The following is a 12,108-nucleotide window of genomic DNA, read 5'->3' as shown; positions in this document are numbered from 1 at the left end:
GCATGATTCTCCATCTGAAATATCTGTGTGTGAATTTGTATCATCTGAACTGTCTGTGGCATTAACACGTTCTTTTGAATCTACTCAACTTTTAGGCGTATTTTACAGCTGTGTGTTATTAGGCCCAACTGAAGATATTTTGGTGAAATTCAGAATAGGGCAAAGAGGGACACTTCATCACAGTCATCAGATTGGTGCATTTTTGATTCCTGCTGGATGTACATAACTACGGTTTGAAATTCTAGGTCCAGTGGCCCATGTCGCCATACCTGCCCGTTGATAATAAATCCGTGCTTTAGATGTGCGTCGTTTGGGTTATGATGCAGACCTAGCAAGATGCCTTACACAGGAAAGACGTGGAATACATCATCATTTTCTGTATGATTAAGTTGAAAAGGGCTAGTTTTGCCGCCTACAGGGTATGATAGAACATTGTGACATATCCTTCCCCCGTGTCTTGCTGTAGATATTTTATGCTTTTTAGGGAGACATCAGCCTGTTTCATGACTATACTAAGGAACATATTAAAGTTGATTTTTTAAAATCATCCATGAATTATTTTAAAGTGCTTGGATTAGAAAAAATTGGGGGATAAATTTTAATCTTTGTATCTAATTTTGGAGAAATACGTATCTTCCTATTAATAGGAAAGCAGGTGGACTATGTTGTTATATTTCTGAAAGAAATTGTGCCTATTGCCAAAGGTAATCAGTTTCTTTTTTAATCATTAGGATTTAGACTTGTATATAAAACTTAGCCTGAAATCTTAATACATCATCCTGTTTTATTAAGGCAAGAAATGGGGAAGGGAACAAACATTTATAAATAAATGCCTTCTGCATTGCTTAGGCCTGTTTTTTGGCATTTTACAAGTATTTCTGATTTAATCATAGCACCCTCGTATAGGTACCAATTCTTCAGCCATTTGACAGTTGAAACTGCGGCTCGGAGACACTTAGTAACTGGCCAGGGGTCATATGTTCACAAGTGACAGAGCTTCAGTACCTGTGTCCTTTCTGCCTGCTGCCTCTCAGTGAGCCCTGAGCACTCTCCTGGATGTACATGTCTCTGATGAAAACTTTAATTAACTCTCTCTCTCCCAGTCCTTTTTGTTTTCATTAGCTCTTTGACCATGAAGTCAGCATATCAATATATAGAGAATAAGTAGAGGGTGGAAATGGATAGAAGGAAAGGACGGCAAAAACCAAAACAACTTTGTTGAGTCTAATGATCTTTTAGGAGAATTTAACACACCCACATGAAGAAAAAAGTAAACTCTTGGATTTATGTTTAGGAGCTAGGTTAACTTTTGGGAGTCAATGTATTGGTCATGAATTAAGAGTCATATTAACAAGAAAAAAATAATGCATTATTACCTTTAAGCATTTTTTGTTTTATTTCAGTTGCGATATCAGAAGTGCTTGGTGGCCAGGCCACCTTCACAGAAAGTTCGACCACCTCCTCCGCCAGCAGACTCAATGACCAGAAGAGTCACAACCAATGTAAAACGAGGGGTCTTATCCCTCATTGACACTTTGAAACAGAAACGCCCTGTCACAGAAACGCCGTAGCTGCACATGTGAAAGGATTGTGTAATACTTACCCGAAGACTGAATAGCTACACTAAAGAAAATGAACTGATACCTGGCCTTCCGTTCAGTTGCCGATGCTTTGTCTTCAGAGGATTTATCCGTAAGCAAACAGTGTTAGACAAGCATGTTCTCGCGTCTTGCCACCATCATGTGATATGAAAAGAAGCATGAATAATTTGTTTTGCTATCAGTAAGTTACATCATGAGCAGTGGAAGGTCCTTTTCTTATTGTAAATATCGTGAACATTACTTAACTTCACGCACGCGCGCGCGCACACACACACACACAGAGAAGAATGCGGCCACACACACACACACAGAAGAATGCGGACACACACACACCCACACACACCCACACACACACACACACACACACACACACCCACACACACACACACACACACACACACCCACCCACCCACACCCACCCACACACACACACAGAAGAATGCGGCCACACGCCTCCTAGTGACTAATGCTGCGTCCTTGGAGTGAATGATGCCTGAGTTAGTTTCATTGTCTTCTTGACTGGATCTGTCACAAGCAACCTTTAAGTCCTACAGCACTTTGCCCTATTTTCAACATTGGAGTAGACACTGTATAGCAGATACCCTTGAATTGCTATAAAAATAGGATGATGAGTTTTTGTTTCAGTTTTACATAAAATTGAACCTATTCGTTGACAAAATTGGCTGTTGGCATCAGAATAGAAACCAACTGGCAGCTTTCCTTGATGAGCTCTTTGACACATGGACACCATTTCATGTCTACAGCTGTTTGTGGGATGTTGGAAAAAAGTAAAATTTCAAAATTGATGAAAAACTAAATTTGAGGAATTAAAATTGAACAAAAAATAGCCTTTTCAGATGGCTTTAAAACTGATTATTTTTAAAAAGAGATTGACAAAATCATAATGCATTTGGGGTGGGACATATTTCAAACTTCTGCCTTATATTGTACAATGCATCTAGAGAATTATAGTTCACTATGGCCATTCTCTACATAAACTTTAAAATGAAATATTCCTCATAAGCCTTTCATCCTTAGTTTGATAATTAGCCAATTTGCAATTTGAAGTTGAGCAAATGTAATTTATATTTCTATCATACGTGATTATTTTATATCTCTACCAATGCGTTATTTTGTTAGTCCACATCCTAGAATTCTGCATCTAGCTCAATCTCACTCTAATGCTTTTTGCCCAGAAAGCTGTCTGTCCATCATGTATTGTCCATGGCAACAAATTACATTAAGTTGAACTTTTCTTGAATTCATGTATTTAATATTACAATTTTTTGGACTCAACTAGATATATTTTAAATTTCATTTTTTTCCATTTTATTTTCAAGATTTAAAAATTTTCATGTCAGAGCAAAATACACATAGGAGTAATGGACTGTCTAACAAGTTTCCCCAAATAGCGTTTCTTCTTTCCGTAGATAAGAAAGTTACCTATAAACATACACAAATTTAGACTCTTGTTGACATTGTCGTTTTAAAAGGAAGTTGCTAAGGAGTTCAGTCTCAATATCAGTCTTGTTTACTTTTTAATGTCAAAATTAACGTTTACAACATCCAGTTATAAAAATTATGCTTTATGTTTATACACTGCTGTGTACTTGTTTCCACATTCTTGTCACATCTGAGCCTTATAAGGTAGAGAAGGTACCAAACACACTTGTGAAATAAAAATATGAAGTACTAAGAGGCTAAACCAACAGGCCTAAGCTCTCACCAAAGGTCAAGAGAGAACCAGGACCCATATCTAGGACCCGTGTCTCCCAACTCCTACTTCTTACCATGTTTTGCTGCCTCCACATCAGGAAGAGCTTTTCCAAAATGACTCTGGGTGTATACAAAGAAGAGCAGGTATGGAGATACTGTCAGGTAATCTTAGAATTCCCTGTGTAAGTAGGGAAATACGTCCAAATTACTTATGCCGTGGTGTTAATTATAAAACTATTGCCCTCTCCAAGTCCAGGACTGTTTTCCTGGAGTGTGCCTCAAGTGTGTTGTAAAGGACGGGATTCTGCATTCAGTGCAGCCTGCTCAATCTGTGAGATTTTCCAGAAGTGGTGTTACTTGTGGTAGACATACTCCTAACTCGTGGTACTTGGCCACCAGAGAACCAGATGGAATGAGGAGGTGGCTTCCTACCTGCCGTTCCCTCTCAGAATTCACGGGGCTGGAATTGTTTGCTAGCATCCTGATGTTATGACAAAAATGATGCTTCTGTAGAAATGTGTTGTACTTCTAACCAACTTACGTACTATCTGAAGTAACCAGTGCCATCATAAGAAATTATTCCATTAAGAAAATCCTTACTGTGCCCTTAGAAAAGCTGTTCAGAACTCAGTTATGATGATCTTTCATCTTGATCTCCACCGTGAAAATGTTTTAGTATGATAAACTTCAAAATTCTAAACAGGTAAATCCACTTTTATACTGCAAATCTCCACCAGAACCCCCGTTCATTTTTTAAGGCATATATCTGTTTGTTTTCAGGATCAAGAATACTGAGCTAGCTTTAAGTAGCAAACTGATTTATATATGCAATTATAGGCTGCATTAAGATGAATGATAGCCTTTACATATTGAAAACTTTACTACAGATATTTTGTTTTGAAAATAGCTTTGCATACGAAATGCAAATAATTTTGTAAAGATTATGTTAAACAGTATGTTCAGACACTTTCTGCCATGGCCAAAAAGTATGTATGAAAGTTTGTGTATATTTGTCTGTGAAAGGATGCCAATGTTTTACCTGATATCTTAGCGACCCTTAAGTTATCTATGCATTCTTTATATCTGTGATTCGGTAAACAGGCAGCCGTGTTCACTATGCCTTGTATGTCATCATTTTTTTAATTAACTTGTTAAATACAGCTTAAGATATTTTTATTTTATTTATTCTATTTTTACTGAAATATACTGCATTATTGTGTTAATGTATTATCTTTACTGGATATTATCTCACAATGTATCCATGTCTAAGTAATCTCAGTGAACTATACATTGCCTAAAAGGTGATTTTGTAATGATTTTTAGTCACATTTCTATTGGAATATGTAGAAGAAAAGGCAAAATGCTTGAAGTTCCTTTTATTTTTTAAAAGCAGCTAGATAGACGCAGACTTGCCACCTCATGTATGTGCTCCCTGGCGGCCTCAAGGGGAACAGCCAACACGCCTGTGGCTAAACACTTTACTTTGCAAACTAAAGCACTGCTCGGTGCTTCGTTTTTATATCCTTCACAACACATGTGATTTCATCCAAGATATATATGTCTACATGCCCTTCGTTTCCACCTGGATGTAAGAGCACCCGTAGCTAATTAGGACCATTGGTTTTTGTTTGTCTTTATTGCATGAAGGGATTTTAGACCCATTTCCATTAAAATAAGTTCTTGGTAATAAACTGTTGGCATTGCTACCTTTTTTAAATCCACTTTGATTTTAAGATGGACGCTTGTAAGACTACTCCACACAAGGCCATTGACTAAACCCCGAAGGTTCCTCCTTTTCTTGTATGGCGCACTCATCTCTTACGCATTGCAGTGCAAACTCAAGATTTCATCAACAACATGAAAAACACTTCCCTAACTGATATTAGCACAATTTAATAAAATCATTAGCTGTCCAGTTTGCCCAGCTTAACCTAATACATGTCTAGAATGTGTTATACAGCCAGTAAAATGAAGTTTAATTTATTTCTGCTTCAGGGCAAAGATACTCGCTCACGCTGTGTCAGTGAGAGCATTCCCTGGCACCCAGAGCAGCCTGTTTACCCTGGAAGAACACTTTGTTTTCCTTTTCGCCCCTTTTGCTGTTGACCACTTTTACACATTTAAATGTAATATGTTGTGAGAATAAATTTAGCTGCATAAAATGTGTGGCTTGTTTATCTGACATCTCAGTCGTATATACGAGGAATAGAATTATATAAATTTAGTGTCTCTACACTCATCACTTTATTTTTAAGTTATTACCTCAAATTAAACTTTTTAGAAATCATTTTAATAATGTGAGACTCTGCTTTGGTTAGTTACTGCGTATCTCCTCCTGGTAAGAACTAGAAAGTAACTTTAAATTTTGAGTAATTAGCCTGTCCTTACTTATTTCGTGATCAGTTGGCATTCTGGACACAGAAGCTTACTGAGTCACCAACTTGAGTCTTTGGTGAGCAGTCTTTCTAGGGTTAAGATTTCAGCACAGAGAAGTCTATCTTTCATTTCCTTTAAGAACCTGTCTTCAAAAAATGAAGGAGAGAGAGATGCAGGCACTAAAATCCAAAATGAAAGGTAACTAGAAAAATCAGGTGAATCAGTTTAAATTCACTGTTAGACATATGGAAGAAGATAAATAGAATTTAAAGTACCCACTTTTTGTTCATCTTGGCACTTTCCAGCAGTTTATCTCTTCTACCGTTATTTACTCGGTAAATCTCAAGGAACAAAATCTCATTTTGGTTTTGGATATTGTATAGTGGTAAATAATTTCAGATAAAAATCTGAATTTGTTACTGGAGTATCTGAATACCAGTAATTTCATTAATTTAGATTTTTGCAGCACTTTTCTCTAAGTTGTAGAAAGCAAAATACCAAACAAAAAATGTCAGTGTAATCAATAGAATTCACTAGAATTATCTCATATTGCTTTTTTCCAAAGTATTTTTCCCTTTTCACTCTACTGAAGTATTTGAATAATCGATCCTGTCCTTCTTAGAAGATTTTCAAAGAAGAAAACTGCAGGCTTAATTAATGAATCGTTTAATTCAGAATCTCCATATAATTCTAAAGAGAAAAATAATTTGGTGCCAATATGCGTGTTAGGAGATACGGAAAATAAGTGGCTACAAGTTGTGACACGAGTCACATGCTGCTACAGAAATTAGAAAAAAATCCTAAACTATTTCATAACAACGAGAATTATCACAGAAAACACACTTGAAAATAAAAATCTCGGACCTGCTACTTTTGGACAATAAAATTCCTTTCAGTATGGGGTAGGGGAGAGGGAAGGAAGAGGATGAAGGATTCCTGAGATAAAATACCAGCTCTTTACTGAACGTCAAATTAAGCTGCACTGGCCTTCTGGAGGCATGGGATGCTATGCCAGATAGAGATTTGGGTGGGAACAGGAGAATGAAACACATACTATAATTTTAGAACAAAGATATATACTTTTTGATTTTTAAAATTAATAAAATAAGCTGAGCACTTGAAACATTTCTGTACTTTTCAAGAGTCATAATTAACATAAGAATTTGGGATCTGAAATATGGTAAGCCTGGTTCAAGTATAGTCTCGTTTCCTTTCTTCACTGACGCATTTTACTGATAAATGTAAATCTTCAGCTAAAAGAAAATAATTTATTACTACTAAAATGAAATTCACCATTTTTAAAAATCCTCACTTTACGTGAGAAAATAAAGAATAGACTATTAGAGCTGAAATAGACCTAAATACTTATCTTGAAGAGGATAATTTTCTAAAATCATGCCACCTGAATTGAGCATTTAGGAATTTATGTAACACTTCTACAAAACTGAATTCTGAAATTAAAACTTTAAATTCAAACTTTATGAGTGTGTCTATGAACTTTTTTTAAGCAGTAAGATTTTTAGTTGCAACTTATTCTATTTAATGTCAATTTCTGTTGGCCATGACGGAAAAAATCATAGACCCAGAAATGATCAACATACCAGTCCTTGGTAGGCAACTGATAATACATTCAAGATGAGTTGACATTTAATATAATTAGCATAGTGCTACAATATATTTTAATTGCACATCAGAAGTGATTTACCAAAATTTGATTACTGTGTGCCATTTGAAATGACTTGTAGATTTTGCTGTATCACCTAATCTTTGAGCAGAATCAGAAATTTTTATGGGTTTTTCAACAAAATAGTTATCACTTGTATTTGTTTTGCCTCTTCCTCAGAATTAATATTTAGATGGAAATTTGTTTTGTTTTGTTTTGTTTTTTTAATAGTGTTTGGTATAAATGATCAGAAGGGAGAGAGAACTATATTCAATCTACTCAGGATCCTGGAAGCTCTTCCAATGAGAAACACTCTGCACTCTGTACATGAACATCTGAGCTACACACACCTGGCACTTTGGAACCTCCTGTGCTTCCTATCATACTCAGGCTCAGTAACATTACCAAAACTCACGTCATGCCCTGCTTAAAGAACAGACTGTTATTTAAGGAAAAGTCAACCTCAAACATGATTGAAAAAGTTAAACTACAATTGCCTGGATACTGAAGCGCTGTCTCAGGGTGGCAGGAAAGGGCTGGCATCTATTCCATAATGGACTGCCTCACAACTTTGAAAAGCAGCCTGCTATAAGGCTGATAGTGTTTCCGTTCAGGAGAAATTGTTGCAGCTTTTAGACTGAAAGTTAACAGGGCTGAGACAAGTTCTATCAACTGATACTGAGTCTACAACTGGACAAGCTCAGCAGCACCGAGCTACTGAAATCTCTGAACTCTGCTTTGCTTAATCTCCTACGTTACCGTTTCTCACTTGTCTTAGTTCTCTGAAGGCAATATCACATTTAGAAGATACTTGGTGACTGAAAGGATGAGTATCTTCTGTAGGGATTTCTAACCTTCTGAGAAATACCAGACTTTGAAAAAAAATCAACTGCTTCTCGCCCCTGTAAAAGACAAGATAGTCAAAGCCACGGTCGAGGACGCCTGAGTAGGGAGGAAGGTAACTTTTCTTTAGGCTTCTCCCCTCTTCTGGATATTGATGGTGTGGGAAGGCTGCTGGACCCAACAGTCTTGGGTCCAACCCAACGACAGTAAAAATGCTGAGTCGGTAGCTGAGATCTGATCCCTTGGGGACTTGAAAATGGCAGGATTACTGGAGGCAAAACAATCTCGACGGGCTTCAGAGCAATCAGTCTGTCTTCCGGTCTAGGTCTTACAAAGTTTGTCTGCCGTTCATATGGCCTAGAGGGACAGGCGTTCTTCATGAACGTGGGCACTAAAGGATTGATGTTGGGCTTGTTGGGTTTTCTAATCTGTGAGGAAGCACACACTTGACTTGTACTTTTCTGTGGAAGAGGAGTTTTTGTTATTAATGTCTCTGATTGATTAGCATTAACTTTAGCTTCTCGATTCAGGAACTCAGCAATTTTCATTTGGATGTCATTGTCAGTAGTGGGAGCTTTTGGCCATGATGTTTTTAATTTTTTCTTCTTCTTCTCACGTTTTGATGATTTACCCAATTCAATCCCATCCAGTAGACCCTTTGCTGCAGCTCGGGCCAAAACATCTTTCACAGACACTGTCTCAGATGGGTCCCGCTACAATTAAAGAAGCAGTTACTAAATGTGGGAGTTAGTTATTACTGTGTATATTACAAGTATTTATCAGTATTTCAATAAGAACAAACAGTATCTTTATTATACTAAAAAAAAGAATAGTTTTTAGGTCTTGGTCCCCTATATCTCATAAGCCTCAGCAAACGACTTTTTTTTTTTTTTTTTACTTAAACCTCCGCATTTATGAACCTGATAGAAAAAGAATTACACAGCTTATTTCTTATATGTGAGGGAAGATGCACTAAATGTTGACAAAGTGCTCAGAGCGGTGGGGGTGGGGGCAGGCAAACGAGGAACACTCAGGAGAAGGATCAAGAACAGGGATTATTTGCCACACGGCAGTAATTCTTCTTCCTGCCCTTTAGCTATTTATGAAATACACGCACACCATTCCAAAACGTTCACAAAGCCCCAGGTTCCTCTTATGCGGCTTTGTTAATTCCAAGATATGACAGGGACTGGGATTTTTTTTCCTTACCTCCCTTGTTAAAATAGAAAGAAAACAACCATTGGTAGTTTCAGATGGTTCCATTCTGAAAAATTTATCAGTAGACAGATGTACTTCCTTCAAAGAGCACAGTGGAAGAACAGGAGGACTAAGCCTGCAGTAGATACGAGCAAACATTTAATAGTTACGATGGCTTCTTTGCCGAGACAGGAAGAAAGTAAGTTGCAACTAAATTTTCTTGTTATGTTTTACCAATCATTTAAATAAATACTATTTAAATAAGTACCCAAAATACTATTATGTGTTAAAAGCTCTAATACTTCAAATTAACTCTATTATACTGTCTAAATTCTCCATCTTTAAACAACTATGCCGTGAATAACAAACTTTTAACAAACTAAAGTCTCTTCCCCAAGTCACTGATATGTTAACAAAAGGCTTCCATGATCAAAGCACGTAAATATGTATAGTAATCACAAAGGTATAATCCAAAATTTCCTATATGTCCACATGATAACAAATACAAAGTTCTGGCACTTCTTTCTTTTCGTTACTTTTTGCACAATTGTAATGTTAAAATATAGCCTATCATTTTAACTACGTTATTCTTCCCAATCACTTTTTGAGTTTTAAAGGATGAGTTAATTAGTATTCAAGAAAGTACATAACAAAGAAAAGACTTTGTGTCAGAAATATAATAATCTGTAATCAGTAATTTGTTCAAAATAAAATTTGGGGCTTTATATTTAATATTTAATTTCTCATTTAACAGTAAGTGGTTCATTCATAAATAATAAGTGATTCTTATATTTTCATGCCTTTAGAATTAAAATATACTTAGGAAGCCAAAGCAATTAAACTCTGTTTCACATGAATTAAAATATCAGGAAATTTTTTAATAATTTGTCTTCTGAAATTTAAAACCAATTTTAAAATATATTTATTCATTATTTGCCTACTATGTGCAAAGCACATGAATAAACCATTAATTCTCTTAAATAGCTTACAACTTATTTGGGGAAACAAAACAGCTTACGATAATATAAAGAAGACCAAATAAGAATGTTAAGCTAAGTACAGACAAAATTAAGAAGGAATGCAGAGTAAGGTGCAATTAATTCTGGCTATGGGACATAGCAAATATGAGAAAGTAGCATTGGCCCTATGTCTTGAAGAATGAGTAGGTTTACAATAAGGTAAAGAAGGTGATTCTAGACAGAAAAGTATGAACAAAAGCACAAGCATCATGAAAATGAATATTCAGTGTACAGCAAGTACAGTAGTTCCATGTGGCTGGGGCATAAGGAAAGGAGATACAGAGATCACTTAGAATCGGGACCGACATACATGACCTCAAATGACATGCCAAAGAATCTGACAGATGGCGGTGCTAAATAAATAAATAAATGGCCTGGCAAATAGTGTTGGAACTTATCTGAAATGTAATAGTTATGTAGGTTCTAAAGGCAAGAGAGTTAGTTGCTCCTCCAGCCAACCTTGTAACCAGCCAACTGAATTTCTGAAGCTTATTCATATATGCTTGTTCTCTACATAAACAGAAATCATCAAAAAAATTATTTACTTATATATTAGGTAAAGGATATTCTATGAAAATAATTTCTTACCAACTTGTAACATATTTAGCTCCAGAATGTAAATATGAAGGTTGTGATTTCTGTCCATTTTAATTCACTGATAACATTGCTAGCCCTTAGTAGAGTGCCTGGTACATTGTACGTGTTCAATAAATATTTGTTGAATAAGACAATTATATATTTAGCTACATATATGCTATCTTTTAACATTGTAATAGTAATCCATAATTAAGATTGGTCAAGTTCACTTTCAGAAGTTACCCCTACAAAATGATTTCCAAACCCCAGCTTACAGCCCATTTGTTTGAATAGTAAAATAAGATCATAGCCAGAGCTTCACTTATACCTAATTTAAATGATGACATTTGGGATTTTCTGAGTTGATGACAACTAGATGAGATTTTTGGATTTATAACTGATCCTGGAATAGATGAAGATTTGGGGGGATGTTGAGGTAGGATGAATGTTATTTTGTACGAGTCAGATGTCAATTTGCACATGAGTCAGATGTCAATTTGTTATGGGTTGAATGGTGTCCCCCCAAAATTCATGTTTACCCCAAACCCCAGAATGTAACCTTGTTTGAAAATAGGGCCTTTGCAGATATAATTAGTTAGGATGAGGTCATTCTGGAGGAGGGTGGACCCTAAATCCAATACTGGTGTCCCTGTAGAGGAGAGGACACACTGAGACGCACATGGGGACTTCTTCCCATGTGAAGATAGAGGCAGAGATTGCAGTGATGCAGCTACAGGTCAAAGAATACCAAGGACAGCCAGCATCCACCAGAAGCTAAGAGAGCATGGACGGATTCTCCAGCACAGGCTCCAGAAGGAACCAACCCTGCCAATGCCTTGAGACTTAGGACTTCTGGCCTCCAGAACCATTAAAGAATAAATTTCTGCTTTTATAAGCAACAAAGTTTGGGGTAATTTGTTTCAGCAGCTCAGGAAAATAATACACATGGCAACGAAATTTTGCAGATATAGTTAACGTTACAAATTAGTTAACCTTAAGATGTAGATATTATCTGGGTGGACCTGACCTAATCACATGAGCCTTTTAAATCTGGGTTTAGAGGTCAGAGGTGGAAGAAATCAGATTCAAAACATGGGTGGATGTGATGTCCCACTGC

The 12,108-nt window shown here is 36.4% G+C and overlaps 2 protein-coding genes across 12 annotated transcripts in view; one reads left to right on the top strand and one right to left on the bottom strand.

Annotated features, from left to right (window-relative positions):
• The window catches only part of APBB2 (amyloid beta precursor protein binding family B member 2), a 357,658-nt gene extending 352,179 nt beyond the window's left edge, over positions 1-5,479 (top strand). For all 11 annotated transcript variants that reach the window (XM_063107683.1, XM_063107679.1, XM_063107686.1 and 8 more), the window contains one exon: positions 1,404-5,479. In XM_063107683.1, coding sequence (XP_062963753.1) covers positions 1,404-1,571 — 168 coding nt within the window. In that variant the 3' untranslated portion in view covers positions 1,572-5,479. The remainder of the gene's footprint in view (positions 1-1,403) is intronic.
• A 2,797-nt stretch (positions 5,480-8,276) lies between these two features.
• NSUN7 (NOP2/Sun RNA methyltransferase family member 7) overlaps positions 8,277-12,108 on the bottom strand; it is a 42,445-nt gene continuing 38,613 nt past the window's right edge. Inside the window, exons 10-11 of the mRNA XM_063108717.1 lie at positions 9,409-9,532; positions 8,277-8,912 (exon numbers count right to left, since the gene is read on the bottom strand). Coding sequence (XP_062964787.1) covers positions 8,277-8,912; positions 9,409-9,532 — 760 coding nt within the window. The remainder of the gene's footprint in view (positions 8,913-9,408; positions 9,533-12,108) is intronic.

Source organism: Cynocephalus volans, chromosome 9, assembly GCF_027409185.1.
Source record: "Cynocephalus volans isolate mCynVol1 chromosome 9, mCynVol1.pri, whole genome shotgun sequence".
NCBI lineage: Eukaryota > Metazoa > Chordata > Mammalia > Dermoptera > Cynocephalidae > Cynocephalus > Cynocephalus volans.
This window is presented reverse-complemented; position numbering and strand designations above follow the sequence as displayed.